The sequence below is a fragment of the Crinia signifera genome, chromosome 11 (assembly GCF_055691185.1).
Source record: "Crinia signifera chromosome 11, ASM5569118v1, whole genome shotgun sequence".
NCBI lineage: Eukaryota > Metazoa > Chordata > Amphibia > Anura > Myobatrachidae > Crinia > Crinia signifera.
In genome coordinates, this window is record NC_139227.1 from 58,248,155 (window position 1) to 58,269,575 (window position 21,421).

At 44.8% G+C, this 21,421-nt stretch overlaps 1 protein-coding gene across 2 annotated transcripts in view; it reads left to right on the forward strand.

The window, feature by feature from the left end:
- Window positions 1-21,421, forward strand: part of EXOC3L1 (exocyst complex component 3 like 1) — a 154,426-nt gene that overhangs the window by 85,222 nt on the left and 47,783 nt on the right. For both annotated transcript variants that reach the window (XM_083165050.1, XM_083165051.1), the window contains one exon: window positions 16,383-16,505. In XM_083165050.1, the coding sequence (XP_083021176.1) occupies window positions 16,383-16,505 (123 nt within the window). The remainder of the gene's footprint in view (window positions 1-16,382; window positions 16,506-21,421) is intronic.

The following is a 21,421-nucleotide window of genomic DNA, read 5'->3' on the forward strand; positions in this document are numbered from 1 at the left end:
AGGACATGAGGGACAGGGGAGGTTGAGGATTAGAGGCCAAAAGGGACAGGGGAGGTTGAGGATTAGAGGCCAGGAGGGACAGGGGAGGCTGATGTTTACTGGCCAGGAGGGACAGGGGATGCTGAGGATTAGAAGCAAGGAGGGACAGGGGATGCTGGGGATTAGAGAACATGGGCGGCAGGGGAGGTTGAGGATTAGAAGACATGAGGGGCAGGGGAGGTGGAGGATTAGAGGCCAGAAGGGACAGGGGAGGTGGAGGATTAGAGGCCAGGAGGGACAGGAGAGGCTGATGTTTAGAGGCCAGCAGGGACAGGGGAGGTTGAGGATTAGAGAACAGGAGGAACAGGTGAGGGAGTATTAAAGCATGGCACTGACAGTTGAGGTTTTTTTTTATTATTATCGTTCTTATTATTATTATTATTATAGTTAATTAAGAGGTGTCACAAGGGACACTGACGCTATTTTAACAGTGGCAGAGATATTCTGTATTCTTAGAAAAGTACACGAGGAGAGAGGGCCCTTCTTGTAAGAGTTTACAATCTAAAGGGAAGGGACAGACAGACTGGGGTGACACAGCAGGGGTAGAAGTGAGCATGGTCATGTTATGATGAGAATAAGCTAGATTTAATGAAGAAGTGGATCTTGAGAGCCCATTTAAAATTTTGTAGGGAGGTGGTAAGTCTGATAGGGAGAGATCCTGAATGTGTGGTTTAAAGGAGAGAGTAAAATCAAGAATGACACCAAGGCCGCGTACTTGGTGACTAGAGGAGATTGTTTTTCCATCAATAGAAAGTGACATTGTGGAAGGTGAGGTTTTGTGGGAGGGTAGGAAAATTATCCGTCTTAGACATGTTTAGTTTAAGAAAGTGCTGGGACATCCAAAAATAGCAGAGTGACAGCTGGAAATGCGAGTGAGCTCAGAGGAGAGGTCAGGAGAGCAAAGGTAGTCCAACGGAGTGAAGCAGTGTCAAAAGGATTGTCAAAAGCAGCAGAAAGGTCAAGAAGAATAAGCAGAGAGTAGTGGCCTTTAGATTTGGCAGCATGAAGATCACTGCAGACTTTAGTGAGGGCAGATTCAGTGGAGTGGAGTGGAGTGGATGGAAGCCAGACTATAATGGATCAAGCAGGAAGTGGGAGGAGAGAAAGGCGTTGTAGACAATACACTCAAGGAGTTTGAAGGGAAAAGGGAGGAAAGAAATGGGTCGTAGTTAGAGCATTAGGATCAAGGGTAGGTTTTTTAAGGATAGGAGAGACAAGAGCATGCTTGAAGGCAGAGGGGACAGTACCTGATGAGAGAGATAGATTGAAGAGGTGAAAATAGGAACAGGCATAAGAAGAGAGGAAGGGGAAAAGGCAGGAAGAGATAGGGTCAGATAGGGAGATGGTTAGGGGGAGGAATGGATGAGAGCAATGACTTCCTCACCAGATACATGGGAGAAGGGTGTCAGAGTTGGAAAGGGGGAGGAGGGATTGTGAAGGAGAGGAAGTGGTAGGTTACATGTGGTCTGATTGGATGTAAAATAAGTGGCAAAGCAGAGAGTGAGGAGGGGAGGGGCAGAGGAGGGGGGAGTTGACAGTGACAAAGAGGCGCTGGGGGTTTTTAGACTGGGAAGAGATGGGGTTCTTGAAGTTTGACTTTTTAGCAAGTGAAAGGGCAACACTGAAGGATGAAATCATAAGTGTGAAATGGAGGAAGTCTGCCTTGGAGCCTGATTTCCTCCAATGTCGTTCAGCAGTATGTGTAGGTATCTGGTGCATTTGGTATGCCTGGATTATGGTGTTCATTTGCTAGGGTGAATAGTGGTTGGTGGAGCAACAGAATCAAGAGCTTGTTTAGGACATGAGATGGCAAGAATAGGAGAGAGAAGTGAGTCAAAGAGGGAGGAAAGGGAGGCAGTACATAGCCTCAATTTTATGCTTGTGTCAGCGCTGCTGCCCGCCGCCGACCCCGCCAGCTGCACTTACCTGTCAGGGGTGCCGTGTAGATGCGCTGCGGGTGGTCCGCTTCCTTCCGTCGGCTGCCAGCAGTGGTTGGGGCTTCAGCTGCGGTGGTCTCCTCCTGGTCCTCAGTTGGGATCCCGGCCTCCAGGGTTGCAGGTGTGGCGCGGGTGTTTGCCCACACTTGCGCCTCACCTGGGCGCCGCTCAGGGGCGGATCCAGGATAAAATGACAGGGGGGGCACCATGATAAAAGAGGGTTTAGGTGGGGGCGGGGCGGTGTTAGTGGTGCCAGTGTACATGCTAAGAGAGCTGGCAGAGAGAGGGTGGTAATGGGATTAAAAATAGGCCTTGGCATTTAAAGTACGCAGGCCCACCATGGCGACAAAAGTGAAGGCTGTAGTTGTGCGCGCGACGAAGGCGCGCTCCAGAAAAGGGGGTGTGGCCACTCAACAGGGGGCGTGTCCTTGAGTGTAGTGTTCAACACCATATACAACTTCTACACATTATGCAACAAAATACTAGACCCCATTATACTTGCACATGATGTCAAATGGAATAAGCCAAAATTCACATAATGTCACATGGATTGAGCCAAAATTCAAATAATGCCACATGGATTGTGTCAAAATTCACATAATGCCACATGGATTGTGTCAAAAATCACATAATAACACACGGATTGAGCCAAAATTCACATAATGCCAAATGGATTGAGACAAAATTCACATAATGCCACATGGATTGTGTCAAAATTCACATAATGCCACATGGTTTGAGCCAAATTCAGAAAATGCCATACAGATTGAGCTAAAATTCACATAATGCCACATGGATTGTGTCAAAATTCACATAATGCCACATGGATTGTGTCAAAATTCACATAATGCCACATGGATTGTGTCAAAAATCACATAATAACACACGGATTGAGCCAAAATTCACATAATGCCAAATGGATTGTGTCAAAATTTACATAATTGCCACATGGATTGAGTCAAAATTCACATAATGCCACATGGATTGAGCCAAATTCAGAAAATGCCATACGGATTGAGCCAAAATTCACATAATGCCACATGGATTGAGCCAAAATTCACATAATGCCACACGGATTGAGCCAAAATTCACATAATGCCACACGGATTGAGACAAAATTCACATAATGCCACACGGATTGAGATAAAATTCACATAATGCCACATGGATTGAGCCAAAATTCACATAATGCCACACGGATTGAGCCAGAATTCACATAATGCCACACAGATTAAGCCAAAATTCACAATACGGTTCATAAACAGGGACATTGTCCACCAAAGGCGCTCATTAAACATTTACACCATAATGTCCATTAAACGTTAAGTTACACACCATTATGTATTATGCCAAACACCATAATGCCTTTTAAAAATTATGCTACATAAGTGCTGCTTATGTACATGCTCATTGCTAAGGGTTCCATGCTCATTGCCAGAGGTTCCATGCTCGTTGCCATGTGGGATTACATGCTCATTGCCAAGGGGGAATACATGGTCGCGGTAAATGGGGGACAGCCGCCGCCAGGCAGAAGTGATTGCCACTGACAGTGGCAGAGCCTGGCTGTATTCAGAGCACTGCAGGTCCCGGCTATTTGAAATAATACCCCTTTCTCACCTGAAAATGCATTCCCAGGTTGGTCCCTTTTACACCAGCCTAGTCCCTGCATTTTCTGGTGTGAGGGGGAGAGAAAACCACCCCTCCCCCCCTTTAACTAGTTATCTCATTTAACCGGCTATATCTTCGGAACCAACTGACCCATTTACATGAGACAAGTATCATATTGAAGAACTTTTGAGTGGGCTTTGAATGATTTTGGTTCAGTGAAACTGGAATGTTTGGTTCCAGAGTAATCTGCCCTCAAAAAACATGAACAGCCATGAAATTACATTTTAAAAAATAAAAATATCGGTTTACACGCAATATCTCTGGAACCGATTGACCGATATGGAGCAGCTGGTATCATATTGAAGTCCCAGCGATTTGGAATTGAATGAGGTCCCATATTATCCTCTGGGGAAAAAACAAAAAAACATTACAGCTTTGCCAGGCGATATATGAAATGACAGGGGGGGCACGTGCCTGGGTGCCCCCCCCCCCCCTGAATTCACCACTGGCGCCGCTATCTTGCTCATAGTCACCTGACCTGAATGAACCAATGAGGTCCCTTCCCTGATCCCCAGCTGTAGCTGATTGCTGTAGCTGATTGCCTCAGGAGGCAGTAGGTATAAAAACTAGTCAGCTAAAAGCAGTCCAGTGCCTGAGCAACTCTCCAGTTGCTGAGACTGCTAGCTTCTAGCTATTACTCCAGTGAACTACTCTTCAGCTCCAGGCTCCTTGCTATTGATCCAGCATCCCTGTTGGAACCACCGGTGAAGTCCGATAACCTGCATCCCACCATCGGTGAAAGTCCGATATCCTGCATCCCACCATCAGTGAAGTCCGATATCCTGCATCCCACCATCGGTGAAGTCCGATATCCTGCATCCCACCATCGGTGAAGTCCGATATCCTGCATCCCACCATCGGTGAAGTCCGATATCCTGCATCCCACCATTGGTCAAGTCCGATATCCTGCATCCCACCATTGGTCAAGTCCGATATCCTGCATCCCACCATCGGTCAAGTCCGATATCCTGCATCCTACCATCGGTCAAGTCCGATATTCTGCATCCAACCATTGGTGAAGTCCGATATACTGCATCCAACTATCGGTGAAGTCCGATATACTGCATCCAACTATCGGTGACGTCTGATATTCCACATCAGGTGAAGCCTGATACTCTCTGCTAGCTCCGGTCATTCAGTTCCACTAACCCATGGTAGTTTTCACTGCCATTCTCTCTTCATGAGAAAGAGCTACTGTATATACATCCTCCACGTTTCACATTTGCCCAAGAATCCGTCCCTCCAGTACCTGCACCAGGAACAGGTAAGCCTGAGTCACAAGTCGTGACAGCTTGGTGATTGTAGTTTTGGGAGGTGGAGATGGAGAAGCAGAGAGACATAAGTTAAAGGAGAGAAGATGATGGTCAGAGAGGGGGAATGGGAAGTTGGAGAAATCAGACATATCACAATGGTAGATGAAGACCAAATCAAGTAAGCTTCTATTTACATGGGACAGTGAGGAGGTCCACTGGGAGAGACCAAGTGCAGATATGACCTTAAGGAGTTTTGAGGCAGTGGTTTCTGTGGTACAACAAACAAACAAGATTCAGTGCCTGTGATAAATTAAAAACTAGTAAACGATTGGATTGACTTTACATTCATTTTATATATATATATATATATATATATATAGAAGTAAAAAATTATAAATTTATTGCTGATTTGTGCGCTTCATTTCCTTCTTTTCTACAAGCATACCTCCGTTTGGATTCGTGGTTGGATCCTAATAGTGAAGCTGCACACATTATATGGGACATTGGACCTACCTGATAACGAGACTGTGGACTTTTTTGCGCTGGGTATTTTCTTTCCTATATATAAATATATATATATATATATATATATATATATATATATATATATATATATATATATAAAATTAATGTAAAGTCAATCCAATCGTTTACTAGTTTTTAATTTATCACAGGCACTGAATCTTATTTGTTTGAATAAGAAACCACTGTCCAAATATATATATAAATATATATACGGAGACTGGAGGAGCGGCACTCGTGACTTCAATGTTCATAAATCAATAACCACACCGTGACACGGTAATAGTGATCAACGTTTCAAATATCTTTGTATTTGTCTTCCTGAAGACAAATACAAAGATATTTGAAACGTTGATCACTATTACCGTGTCACGGTGTGGTTATTGATTTATGAACATTGAAGTCACGAGTGCCGCTCCTCCAGTCTCCGTATGTATCACCCCTGAGAGGGCACCGGCTGCAGCAAAGTAGCTGTTCCACGGGAGTGCCAGACCTCCGCTGTATGTATATATATATATATATATATATATGCCGGATCCGCTAACGCGTTTTGCTCCAGTATGAGCTTTTTCAAATAGCTATTTTAGCAGTTAGCAGATCCGGCACCCCTGGAGAGAAAGAATGTTCTTGGAGTCCACTAGCATCTCCACATATGCGCCCCCACTTTGGCACACATCGCCAGACGCATTGGACTTACAAGCGACACCACACGGACGCTGAACTGCAGCAATATCGTTGACGGGGGTGCAGCGGGTGTGAGACGCGGCTCGGCCTGACACACAGGCACTCCGTATCAGCTGGAGGTGAGACCACCCACTGCTGCGTGTGAGAGATGCGGCAGTACCGGACTGACAACATACTGCTGGACATAGGTTGGTCTCTTTACCGGCACCTCACCTTGCACCATCACTCAAAACGAGCAGGTCGTAGTATTGAGGGCAGTGGAGTCTACACGGAATAGCCCCTCAGTCTCCCTGCATTCCCCACTCCGTCATACACCATACAATTGGAGTCCGTAAGTGGAGCATCTTTTCCCCCCCATTGAAAGACACTTGGATAATATCATACTGGCACTTTAAGTGGACATTCCTTTACAGAATAGTACTATCCCGGGGTCTACTTTTATATATATATATATATATATATATATATATATACTGTATATATATGCAAAAAACCAGAGAAGAGACGCAACCATGAGCATATAATTCAAGACAAAATTTAATGCACAATAAGGCTTACGTACATTGAAAGTTTAAATGAATATGCTTGCCAGCCTAGTAGAAGCCTAATCTCGGTGGACCTCCTCGAAATGTGCCAAAGCACCGCCACTCAGCCGCAGACCCAGGGATCTTTGAACCAAGCCTCAGTAACTTCGCCGCACACGATCGGGAACACCGGGACCACAGGTGGAAGACAGGACGTCACTCCGTCAGCAGGAATAAGCCCAACGCGTTTCGACTACGGTCTTCGTCAGGGGGTGTGGTTAACTCAGGTACGTATCCGGCTTTTATACTCTATTCTATCCACAGGTGTAATCATTTACTAATTATCAAAAGTGCCGGCAAGCAACAACAGCATCAATTAACATACAAATTTACAACAATACACAGCAGGCTGACACCCAGCAACAAATAAATATACATCCAAGCTTACTTCCATTTTATAAATTCATAAAAACATATATATGTATATATAAAAAAGTATGTATCTATAGAAAAGTACAAAAATACAAAAATACATTGATAAAAAATTGATTAAAAATTCATTAATGGTGCATATAAAACTTGATGCCTGATCTCAGCCTGTAACAACAAAATATACATTAACAGCAAAGAAATACAATTATAACATGCAGTATTGCAGTCTTGGTAATACAAGGGAATATATATAAAAAGCAAAATTCTATTTAGCAGCATTTGATGAAGCGCATTTACATAATTAGTTTTTCTAAATTTGTATCTATATATACAGTATAGACGGATTTTAGCAGCAAACATGATAATTAGAAGGAATGTATACATTAGTAATACAAAGAAGATGAAAAGAAAGTGACTAGAACGTAATATCAAATATTCATACATTATGTCGACACAAGGGTCGGCATCACCACTGTGAACACGATGTCCGATCATGACCTCCTATTAGTCTGAAGTACAGAGCACAGCTCAACATTGTCCATCAGACCAGGGGGCCAACGATACAAAGGCACCGATTAATCACAGAAAGGGGGTGATGTCACAACCCTCATTTAAACCTCTAGGGGCCATAGTTCCCAGCGTGTAAATCCAGAAGGTTTCTCTTTTACTTAATTTTTTTCTGGATATCCCCACCAAGCTCATCCAGAGTAACATGTTCTATAGCTTTGAATGTTAGATTATCAACATTGGAGTCGCAGCAGTTCATAAAATGTCTGGGTACACTATGCTGAACCACCTTGTTCTTTATACTTCGAGCATGTTCCAAAATACGCAGTTTTAATTGCCTTTTAGTTTTACCTACGTAGCGTCTCCCACACCTACATTCTAAGAGGTAAATGACATTAGTTGTAGTACAACACATACGGCTTTTTATCTCGAAAAACTTGCTGTTATCGTAATTATAAAACTTGTGTCTATCTCGACTTGCGTGTCGACAAATTTTGCATTTATTACATGGGAAGAACCCTTTAGTGGTACATAACCAGCCATTGCTGCTTTCAGATCTAAGATTACTGGGAGCTAGAATGGATTTTAATGAATTAGCCCTTTTGAAAACAACCTGTGGTTTATCAGGTAATACAGGTTTCAAAAGGGGATCTAGCATTAAAATATCCCAGTGCTTTGAGAGAATGTCTTTAACCAATTTACCTTGAGATCTATATGACGTTACAAAAGGTACAAAGATTTTATTTTCATCCTTAGTTTTAATGCGATATTGCAATAACTCTGACCTGTTCAAATTTTTTGCTTTTTCTTTGCATTTTTTTCACCAGAGGTTCAGGATAATGTTTTTCTGAGAACCTATTATCAAAGATTAAAGCTTGTTCTTCGAACTTTGCATCAGTTACAATTCTTTTTCACTCTCATGTACTGAGAATATGGTACATTATCAAGCCATTTCCGATAGTGACAGCTCTTATAGTCAACATAGCTGTTACTGTCGACACTTTTCAAATGGGTATAAGTATTAATTTTAGGGTCATCAGGCCAATTCACAGTATCCAGCACTAAATCCAGAAACTCAATCTTTGGAATATTGACATTACTAGTGAACCGTAAATTATAATTATTCACATTCAGTTTTGTCATAAAATTCTGGAAGGACTCCACATCACCCTGCCAAATTATCAGGAGATCGTCAATATATCTCTTAAAGCATTTTAAATTATTTTTAAAGTGTACATTGAACTCAATATTGTTCTCCTCCCATTCTCCTAAATAGAGGTTTGCCAGGCTCGGCGCATAGGGCGTTCCCATGGCAACGCCACGTTGCTGGTGAAAAAACTCACTCTGGAAACAGAAATAATTATTTTCCATCACGAATCTGACACATTCTAAAAGGAACACTTTGAAAACATTAGTTACATTAGGATCTTTCTCAAGATAATATTTTACAGCCATAATACCACCCAAATGTGGTATCGAGGTGTACAATGCTTCCACATCGATTGTACACCACAGAAAATCACCTTGCCATTGTACAGTATTAATATATCTTAAAACCTCAGTCGAATCTTTAAGATATGAATCTAGCTGAGAGATATACTTTCTAATATGCAAGTCCACAAACTCCGACAGTGCTGAAGTTGCCGACCCTATCCCGGCGACTATTGGTTGACCTGGGGGTTTTTCTAATCGTTTGTGCACTTTTGGCAGATAGTAAAAAATTGCAGTAGGGGTGTGTGGAATGATAATACATTGCGCTTCTTTGAGCGATAAACATTTGTTTTTAACACCTTCATCTATCATGATTTTGATTTTTTTCCACTATTAAAGTGGTAGGATCGTCTTTTAACTTTAAATACGTAGTAGTATCATTCAACAATCTATATGATTCTTCAAGGTAGTCATTCTTATTAAGCACAACTATCCCCCCCCCCTTATCTGCCTGCTTTATTACAAGATTTTTATTTTTCTCTAAGCTGCGTATTGCTGCAAATTCACTCTTTGTCAGATTTTTATTTTTATCACTCATTTCAGCATTTTTACAAAGAACTTCAAAATCTTGTTTGATAAGACTAGAAAAAGTATCAATGCAATTCCCCCGTGATTCCACAGGGTAATAAGCCGATTTCGGTTTTAAACCAGTGTTATTAGTTATCTCATTTATATCGGATCTAGTAACAGGCTGTTCAGAGTTTTTGGCGAAATGCCTCTTAAGTGTCAGAGTTCGGGTAAATTTATTGGCATCTACAAATAGTTCAAACCCATCCGGGTTTTTGGCAGGTGCAAACGATAATTTTGATAATAGCAAATTCTCAGTTTTAGTTAGGGTGTGATCAGATAAATTGAATATGCCGGCTATTACACATTCTGTCTCCTGATTTTGTAACTTTTGTCTGCCTCTCTTTCCACGTCTAGTAGACTTTTTCTTTTTAAGTTTTTTGAGGGGCTCTCTGTCCCTTTCGCACCTAGATTGTCTCTGTCCCTCCACACTGGGCAATCTAAAAAATCGCGTCTAGATTGTTGAAGGTGAGGGGGTGTTTCAAAGTGCTTAAATCTATTAGCAGTGGGAAGGCTAAATTTATCTTGCCGATTATCCCTATTGGGGAATGTTCTCTGTGGTCTAACCCACTCATTATTATTAGTGGGACCTCTCCAATTATTTTCTCTATGTCTGGTTATCTGCGGCCATTTCCGTACATTTCCATTACGATAATCTAACAAATCTCTTTTGAATTTCTTTACTTTAATCTCTATCACTTCATCTTCAATTTTGTTTATTTTAATATCACTAGCTTTTTTCAAACTTTTATACTCTTTTAGTTCTTTAAAAGGTTCTACCTTCTTTTCCAATGCTGCTATTTCACTATCTACATCAGTAGTTTCCTTCTTACGTTCTTTAACTATTAGCTTCATCAGTTCAATTGAACAATTATCAGTAATTTGGAACCAAGCTTCTAAAAACTCCTTTCATTACCGAAGGTAGGGTTTTTTATAATTCTTAGACCACGCGGCATGCGCTGTGATTCAATATAGTTCTCTAAAGTCGTGATTTCCCAACTTAATTTCATCTCCCTCAGTGCCAATTTTTCTAATTGTGCACAGATGGAGTCCAAATCACCACATTCATCTGCCACCTCAGTAACATTTTGCTGTTTAAAATCTAATGCCTCAGAGAAACGTTTATGACATTCCTCGAACCTCCTATTCCTCCTCTCCATATGGACAATAATGGGTTAACCACAACAAGCTTATTCAAATTATTAGCAGTATCAATACTATTGTCAAATAACAACACTGAGAAAAAATGCAGCACTTGGTATAAATGGTAATTGTAAACAGAGAAAACAAGATACCCAGCGCAAAAGTCCTCAGGGGGAAATATGTCCACAGTGTCAGTCAATGTGTGCAATCTTCCTCCAAAGGATCGTACCAAGATCCGAGTAGTACACTTGCAAAAAACCAGAGAAGAGACGCAACCATGAGCATATAATTCAAGACAAAATTTACTGCACAATAAGGCTCACGTACATTGAAAGTTTAAATGAATATGCTTGCCAGCCTAGTAGAAGCCTAATCTCGGTGGACCTCCCATCCTTGGCTCTGCTGATCCAGATTTTTTGTCCTGTTGAACTCTAAGACCCATGCTCCTTGATAATGGTCCGCCTACAATGGACCGAAACGTCGGGGCATCAATGGGCACAATACATAATTGAAATGGATGAATAAATTGAAAATTGGATTTTACTCGAATTGCCTTATTTACAAAAGGAGAGTGCTTACTCCTCTACCGAGGAACCCTGGACTACAATTGGTATTTATGCCTAAAGGCATGAATTACCTGTAGGCACCCCTACAGTTACCCCTGTATACTCTGTGAGAGTGCGGTCTTCCACAGTACACACATATATATATATATATATATATATATATATATATATATATATATATATATATACATACATACATACATACATGTATTTTTATTATTAGTTACTTATCAGATATATTATATTATTAAATGCATGCTATAATTAGTATGTTTTTTGTAATTTGATACTTTTTATATTCCATTAAAAACAATAATTGATTTAAACTGTGTGAGACAGTGATTCAGCCATATTGCACTTCATGAAACATTAGCGCAGATATCGGGATTTTTCTTTTGTTAAATAGAGCAGCACAATTTATCACCATCCGTTCCTATGGATACCTGGAATGAATTTAAGGACTGGCTCAGAGTGATATATATTTACCATCCACCTTCTCGGATTGGGGCTGGAAATGTCCTGAGAGTGATTGACACACTTGAGTTTCTCCCCAGAAATCACCAAGGTCTTTTTGGAGGTGCAGGAGGATTTCAGAGTCCCTTATTTGTAATCCGGGTGATGAATAAACAAAGAAATGCATGGAAAAAATGACCACTTTCTGTGGCTTTGGGCTTTGTGACCAAAAGAACGTTAGTCCGTCCAGGCTGGTCCGGATAGTGACCAAAGTACTTGTGGATGCTGCTGTTTCCGTGGTCTCTGTGGGAATGTTAATAGGTCAAAAATTAACAGGTTGTAAGAGGCGTATAGTTTAGACTTCAAATGTAGAGAATTTAAGAGATGGTTCTGGGGGTAAGAGTTGGTAGGAGTAACTAGAGGGTAGTAGAATTCCAACCCCACCACCATGGCGACGATCTGGTTGGGGTGTATTAGAGAATGTGAGACCCCCAGCAGAGAGGGCAACAGGAGAAGTAGTGTCAGAAGGGGTGGTCCAGGTTTCAGTAATGGCTAGGAGATCAAGTGAGTTGGAAATAAAAAGGTCATGAATAGGAACCAGTTTGTTACAGACAAAACGGGCATTCCATAGGGCACAGGATAAAGGGTAGGAGTTTTTGGGACAGATGTGAATAAGATTGGCAGGGTTGCTATAGGGCTCAGGCAAGAAGGATTTGGAAGGTGGGGATACAGCAGTTGTAGTAATGGCGCTGACCACTGTGCTAGGAAGTGAAACAGCAGGAGTCGGGCAAAGGGGGAGTACAGTGTGATACTGATCATGGAGAGGTGACAGTGGGAGGTGGGAAAGAGTAGGGCTTAATGGTGGGGTACAGGCCTGTTGTGGGGCATCAGTGAGTGACAGTGAGGTAACGAGAGAGGAGGGAGGGTGCAGGGCTGATGGGAGGAGTATAGAGCACGGCAATGAAAGGTGAGGGAGTATAGAGCAGGGCAGTGACAGGTGAGGGAGTATTAGAGCAGGGCTGTGACAGGTGAGTCGGAGTATTAGAGCAGAGCAGTGACAGGTGAGTCTGAGTTTTAGAGCAGGGCAGTGACAGGTGAGTGAGTTTTAGAGTAGGGCAGTGACAGGTGTGGAAGTATTAGAGCAGGGCAGTGACAGGTGTCAGAATATTAGAATAGTGCTGTGACAGGTGAGGAAGTATAGAGCAGGGTAGTGACAGGTGAGGAAGTATTAGAGCAGGGCAGTGACAGGTGACTCAGAATATTAGAGCAGGACAGTGACAGGTGAGGGAGTATTAGAGCAGAGCAGTAATGGTATGGGAGTATTAGAGCAGGGAAGTGACAGTGCGGGAACATTAGAGCATGGCAGTGACAGGTGAAGGAGTTTTAGAGCAGGGCAGTGACAAGCGAGGGAGTACTAGAGCAGGACAGTGACAGGTGAGGGAGTATTACAGCAGGACAGTCACATGTGAGGGAGTATTACAGCAGGGCAGTGACAGATGCAGGAGTTTTAGAGCAGGGCATTGACAGGTGAGCCTGAATATTAGAGCAGGGCAGTGACAGGTGAGGGAGTATTAGAGCAGGACAGGGACAGGTACCAGAGTATTAGAGCAGGGCAGTGACAGGTGAGTCTGAGTATTAGAGCAGGACAGTGACAGGTGAGTCTGAGTATTAGAGCAGCACAGTAACAGGTAAGGGAGTATTACAGCAGGGTAGTGACAGGTGCAGGATTATTAGAGCAGGGCAGTGACAAGCTAGGGAGTATTAGAGCAGAGTAGTAATAGGTATGGGAGTATTAGAGCAGGGGCAGAGCAGTGACAGGTGCTGGAGTATTAGAGCAGGGCAGTAACAGGTGCAGGAGTTTTAGAGCAGGGCATTGACAGGTGACCCTGACTATTAGAGCAGGGCAGTGACAGGTGCGGGAGTATTAGAGCAGGGCAGTGACAGGTGAGGGAGTATAGAGCAGGGCAGTGACAGGTGAGGGAGTATAGAGCAGGGCAGTGACAGGTGAGGGAGTATTAGAGCAGGACAGTGACAGGTGAGTCAGAATATTAGAGCAGGGCAGTGACAGGTGAGTCTGAGTATTAGAGCAGGACAGTGACAGGTGAGTCTGAGTATTAGAGAAGGACAGTGACAGGTGCCGGAGTATTAGAGCAGTGCACTGACAGGTGAGGGAGTATTACAGCAGGGTAGTGACAGGTGCAGCAGTATTAGAGCAGGACAGAGAAAGGTGCAGAATTATTAGAGCAGGGCAGTGACAGGAAACGGAGTATTAGAGCAGAGCAGTAATAGGTATGGGAGTATTAGAGCAGGGCAGTGACAGGTGCAGGAGTATTCGAGCAGAGCAGTAATAGGTATGGGAGTATAAAGCAGGGCAGTGACAGGTGAGTCAGAATATTAGAGCAGGGCAGTAACAGGTGATGGAGTATTAAAGCATGGCAGTGACAGGTGCAGGAATATTAGACTAAGGCAGTGACAGTGTGCAGGATATTAGAGCAAGGCAGGGACACGTGCAGGAGTATTAGAGCAGGGCAGTGAAAGGGGAGGGAGTACTAGAACAGGACAGTGACAGGTGAGGGAGTATTAGGGCAGGACAGTGACAGGTGAGGGAGTATTACAGCAGGGCAGTCACAAGTGAGGGAGTATTAGAGCAGGACAGTGGCCCTTATTCTGATTCGTGCGGTACGGCCCGCGTGCGGCCGTACCGCCGATGTTTTCCGTCTGCACATGCGCAGAGGTCAATCTGCGCATGTGCAGGCGAATTCGCCGCACATAACGTTACTACGCCGCAAAGGGGGCGTATAGGGGAGTGAGGGGCTTCATGCCCTCATTTCCCTATGTATACGCCCCGCGTTTCATGGGCGTTCCCATGCAAACGCGGGGCGTACGCATGCTAATGAGGGCATGACGCAACTCATGGGGGCGGAAAGCTGACGTCGCCGGATGTCAGCTTTCAGCCCCCATACAAGCTACCACACGGACTATTGTCCGTGTGGTCTCAGCTTGCGGGAGCTGCCGGGGCGTGCGGACCTGCCTTCGATGGTCGACGACCATCGAATGCAGGGGGCAGCTCCCAACATGGTGGAGGCGTACGCCCCGCCATTTTCATGCGGATCGGCAGCCGTCCGTGTACGGACGGTCGTGCCGATCCGTCTTGTAGGCGGGGATTCGTCTGGTGCGGTCGGAGCCGCATATGCGGCTCGACCGCACCAACCAGAATAAGGGCCAGTGACAGGTGCCGGAGTATTAGAGCAGGGCAGTGACAGGTGAGTATGACTATTAGAGCAGGGCAGTGACAGGTGAGGGAGTATTAGAGCAGGGCAGTGACAGGTGAGTCAGAATATTAGAGCAGGGCAGTGACAGGTGAGTCTGAGTATTAGAGCAGGACAGTGACAGATGAATCGGAGTATTAGAGCAGGACAGTGACAGGTGCCGGAGTATTAGAGCAGGGCAGTGACAGGTGAGTCTGAGTATTAGAGCAGCGCAGTAACAGGTAAGGGAGTATTATAGCAGGGTAGTGACAGGTACAGGAGCATTAGAGCAGGAAAGTGACAGGTGCAGGATTATTAGAGCAGGGCAGTGACAAGCTAGGGAGTATTAGAGCAGAGTAGTAATAGGTATGGGAGTATTAGAGCAGGGACAGAGCAGTGACAGGTGCGGGAGTATTAGAGCAGGGCAGTAACAGGTGAGGGAGTATTACAGCAGGGCAGTAACAGGTGCAGGAGTTTTAGAGCAGGGCAGTGACAGGTGAGCCTGACTTTTAGAGCAGGGCAGTGACAGGTGAGTCTGAGTATTAGAGCAGGACAGTGACAGATGAATCTGAGTATTAGAGCAGGACAGTGACAGGTGCCGGAGTATTAGAGCAGGGCAGTGACAGGTGAGTCTGAGTATTAGAGCAGCGCAGTAACAGGTAAGGGAGTATTATAGCAGGGTAGTGACAGGTACAGGAGCATTAGAGCAGGAAAGTGACAGGTGCAGGATTATTAGAGCAGGGCAGTGACAAGCTAGGGAGTATTAGAGCAGAGTAGTAATAGGTATGGGAGTATTAGAGCAGTGACAGGTGCGGGAGTATTAGAGCAGGGCAGTAACAGGTGAGGGAGTATTACAGCAGGGCAGTAACAGGTGCAGGAGTTTTAGAGCAGGGCATTGACAGGTGAGCCTGACTATTAGAGTAGGGCAGTGACAGGTGCGGGAGTATTAGAGCAGGGCAGTGACAGGTGAGGGGAGTATAGAGCAGGGCAGTGACAGGTGAGTCTGAGTATTAGAGCAGGGCAGTGACAGGTGAGGGTGTTTTAGAGCAGGGCAGTGACAGGTGAGTCTGAGTATTAGAGCAGGGCAGTGACAGGTGAGGTAGTATTAGAGCAGGACAGTGACAGGTGAGGGAGTATTAAAGCAGGGCAGTGACAGGTGAGGGAGTTTTAGAGCATGGTAGTGACAGGTAACATAGAGTGATGGTAGGTGATCCTCTAGGTTATTACATGGAGCAATGTGTGGCCTTGCTACAAAGTACAGGAGATGATAGAAAGCAGTGGGTTCCAGTTCAGCAATAGATGAATCATGAGGAACTCCTAGATGCAGTGTTTGTATATGTTGCTGCAGCCTCTTTTCCGTGACATCTCATCCCGACCATGGCTGATCAGTTCAGACACTGTGAGCATAATCTGTGAGAAGATGGAAAACTTCAACCAATACCTATCCAAGGCCAGAACTCCTGTATGTCAGGTTAGTGTCTGCCTTACAGCGCCTCCCCCTGGCTTCCAGTAGGGGGATAAAACCAAGTTCTTAGCAGATAATTACCGGAGATGTGTGTGTGTGTGTGTATGTGTATGTATGTATGTATGTATGCAGTGGCGTAACTTCAAAAATTGCGCCCCCCCGCCAGAGGTTTCTGGTGCCTCCCCCCCCGCCTGCCACCCGCCACATATAAATACATACTATATGTATACTTACATATTCAGGAGTCCGGCTGTCAGCGATGCGGGTGGGAGTCCGGCTGTCATCGGCGCGGGTGGGAGCTGGGATGCCTGTCAGCGCTGCAGTGGTCCCGGCTCCCGTCCTGGCTTCATTCTGATGATATGAAGAACGGACCATCACAAAATGTCCACCCCCATACAGCAGACAGTTTCAGAGAACTGTCTGCTATATGGGGGCGGACATTTTATGATGGTCCGTTCTTCATATCAGAATGAAGCCAGGACGGGAGCCGGGACCACTGCAGCGCTGACACAGTGACAGGTATCCCAGCTCCCACCAGCACCGCTATTACAATAGCACCGCAGCCCCCCCGGCGCCCGCGCTTACATTGCGCCTCCCCGCGACCGCGGGGGCTGCGGTGCTATTGTTACGCCACTGTATGTATGTATAGTTACACCAGATGTCCTGTCACCCATATGTATGGTTACACCCGATGTCCTGTGTCCCTGTGGTCACCCATATGTATGGTTACACCAGTTGCCCTTTATCTCTGTGGTCACTCATATGTATGGTTACACCAGATGTCCTGTCTCCCTGTGGTCACACATATGTATGGAGAAAAATAATTTATAAACCCTACCACCTGGATGGCAGAGAATATATAGGGTGATTTAGAAGATGAGTAAGTGATGCCAAGCTGCTCACACCTGGGGGTGGTAAGGCCCCTATATAGCAAACGCTGGAATGGAAAAGAATGTAAGTGGTGGAGCGCTAACTGGTTTAAATTAAATGGATAAATGACCGATTGGGTATTACATTAATATTTAATATATCATATCATAAAATAACAAATAAAATATCACAGTATAAGAGATAAAATCAATGTGACAGTATTCACCCCTACATGGGGCCTGGGTGTGGAAAAATACGATAGGATAGTCTCACTTGTTCCTAGTGGTGCTCTCTTGTTTAGATGGAAATGCTGGATTGGCGGGTGTCCATATACCTGGTTGTAGCCTGACGTTATGTACTCCCCTCGTGAGGAAAGATCGCACACATCTCACGGAATGGAGGGCTTCAAGATATTGGCAGGTGGTGGTGTCCCTTATTGAAAGTCCAGTAACTTGATTCAGATGAAGGAGAGCTGGTCCAAGCGAGAGTTGGTGTAGCAATATTTGTAATCCACAGGGTCCAGTAGGAAGTGTCCGACTAACGCGTTTCGTCATCCACAGATGCCTTTGATAAAGTCATCTGATACATAAAATCAGGCTACAACCAGGTATATGGACAGCTGTCAATCCAGCATTTCCATCTAAACAAGAGAGCACCACGAGGAACAAGTGAGACTATCCTATCGTATTTTTCCACACCCAGGTCCCATGTAGGGGTGAATACTGTCACATTGATTTGATCTCTTATACTGTGATATTTTATTTGTTATTTTATGATATGATATATTAAATATTAATGTAATACCCAATCGGTCATTTATCCATTTAATTTAAACCAGTTAGCGCTCCACCAATTACATTCTTACACATATGTATGGATACACCATATGTCCTGTCTCCCTGTTGTCACCCATATGTATAGTTACACCAGATGTCATGTCTCCGTATCTTTACACCAGATGACCTGTCTCCCAGTGGTCACTCATATGTATGGTTACACCAGATGTCTTGTCTCCCTGTAGTCACCCATATTTATTTATTTATTTATTTACAGTTTCTTATATATCGCAGCATATTCCGTTGCGGTTTACAATTGGACCCATATGTATGGTTACACCAGATGCCCTGTCTCCTTGTGGCTACACATATGTATAGGTACACCAGATGTCCTGTGGTCACACATATGTATGGGTACACCAGATGTCCTGTCTCTCTGTGGTCACCCATATGTATGGTTACAAAATATGTCATGTATCCCTGTGGTTACCCATATACTGTATGTATGGTTTCAACAGATGTCCTGTCTCCCTGTGGCCACCCATATGTATGGTTATACCAGATGTCCTGTCTCCGTATGGTTACACCAGATATCCTGTCTCCCTGTGGTCACCCATATGTATGCTTACACCAGATGTCCTGTCTCCCTGTGGTCACCCATATGTATGCTTACACCAGATGCCCTGTCTCCCTGTGGTCACCCATATGTATGGTCACACCAGATATCATGTCCCCCTGTGGTCACCCATATGTATGGCTACACCAGATGTCCTGTCTCCCTGTGGTCACCCATATGATTGGTTACACCAGATGTCCTGTCTCCCTTTGGTCACCCATATGTATGGTCACACCAGATATCATGTCCCCCTGTGGTCACCCATATGTATGGTTACACCAGATGTCATGTCTCCCTGTTGTCACCCATATGTATGGCTACACCAGATGTCCTGTCTCCCTGTGGTCACCCATATGATTGGTTACACCAGATGTTCTGCCTCCCTCTAGTCACCCATATATATGGTTAAACCAGAAGTCCTGTCTCCATATGGTTTCACCAGATGTCCTGTCTCCCTGTAGTCACCCATACAGTATGTATGGTTACACCAGATGTCCTGTCTCCCTGTGGTCACCCATATGTATGGTTACACCAGATGTCCTGTCTCCCTGTGGTCAGCCATATGATTGGTTATACCAGATGTCCTTTCTCCGTATGATTACACCAGATGTCCTGTCTCCCTGTGGTCATCTATATGATTTGTTATACCAGATATCCTGTTTCCCTGTGATCACCCATATGTATGGTTACACAAGATGTCCTGTCTCCCTGTGGTCACCCATATGTATGGTTACACCAGATGTCCTGTCTCCGTATGGTTACACTAGATGTCCTGTCTCCCTGTGGTCACCCATATGATTGGTTACACCAGATGTCCTGTCTCCCTTTGTTCACCCATATGTATGGTTACACCAGATATCATGTCTCCCTGTGGTAACCCATATGTATGCTTACACCAGATGTCCTGTCTCCCTGTGGTCACCCATATGTATGGTTACACCAGATGTCCTGTCTCCTTGTGGTCACCCATATGTATGGTTACACCAGATGTCCTGTCTCCCTGTGGTCACCCATATGATTGGTTACACCAGATGTCCTGTCTCCTTGTGGTCACCCATATGTATGGTTACACCAGATGTTCTGTCTCCCTGTGGTCACCCATATGTATGGTTACGTCAGATGTCCTGTCTCCCTGTGGTCACCCATATTTATGGTTACACCACATGTCCTTTCTCTGTATGGTTACACCAGATGTCCTGTCTCCCTGTGGTCACCCATATGTATGGTTACACCAGATTTCTTGGCTCCCTGTGGTCTCCCATATGTATGGTTACACCAGATGTCCTGTCTCCCTGTGGTCAGCCATATGATTGGTTACACCAGATGTCCTTTCTCCGTATGATTACACCAGATGTCCTGTCTCCCTGTGGTCATCTATATGATTTGTTATACCAGATATCCTGTTTCCCTGTGGTCACCCATATGTATGCTTACACCAGATGTCCTGTTTCTCTGTGGTCACCCATAGGGATGCAGTTAAGATCCCGGCGGTCGGAATCCCGACGCCGGAATCCCGACCGCCGAAATGCCGACACTTTCTCCCTCCTGGGGTGTCCACGACACCCCTGGAGGGAGAATAAAATAGCGTGCCGAGCGTAGCGAGGCACCGGGCCCGCTGCGTGGCGAGCGCAGCGAGCCCGCAAGGGGGGGCGATCCACGTCCCCCCCTTGTCGGGATTCCGGCGTCGGGATTCTGAACGCCGGGATCCCGACCGCCGGGATTCAATACTGAATCCCACCCATATGTATGGTTACACCAGATGTCCTGTCTCCGTATGGTTACACTAGATGTCCTGTCTCCCTGTGGTCACCCATATGATTGGTTACACCAGATGTCCTGCCTCCCTTTGGTCACCCATATATATGGTTACACCAGATGTCCTGTCTCCCTGTGGTCACCCATATGTATGTTACACCAGATGTCCTGTCTCCCTGTGGTCACCCATATGTATGTTACACCAGATGTCCTGTCTCCCTGTGGTCACCCATATGTATGGTTACACCAGATGTCCTATCTCCGTATGGTTACACCAGATGTCCTGTCTCCCTGTGGTAACCCATATGTATGTTACACCAGATGTCCTGTCTCCCTGTGGTCACCCATATGATTGGTTACACCAGATGTCCTGTCTCCTTGTGGTCACCCATATGTATGGTTACGTCAGATGTCCTGTCTCCCTGTGGTCACCCATATTTATGGATACACCAGATGTCCTGTCTCTGTATGGTTACACCAGATGTCCTGTCTCCCTGTGGTCACCCATATGTATGGTTACACCAGATTTCTTGGCTCCCTGTGGTCTACCATATGTATGGTTACACCAGATGTCCTGTCTCCCTGTGGTCAGCCATATGATTGGTTACACCAGATGTCCTTTCTCCGTATGATTACACCAGATGTGCTGTCTCCCTGTGGTCATCTATATGATTTGTTATACCAGATATCCTGTTTCCCTGTGATCACCCATTTGTATGGTTACATGAGATGTCTTGTCTCCCTGTGGTCACCCATATGTATGCTTACACCAGATGTCCTGTCTCCCTGTGGTCACCCATAAGCATGGGTACACCAGATGTCCTGTCTCAGTATGGTTACACTAGATGTCCTGTCTCCCTGTGGTCACCAATATGATTGGTTACACCAGATGTCCTGTCTCCCTG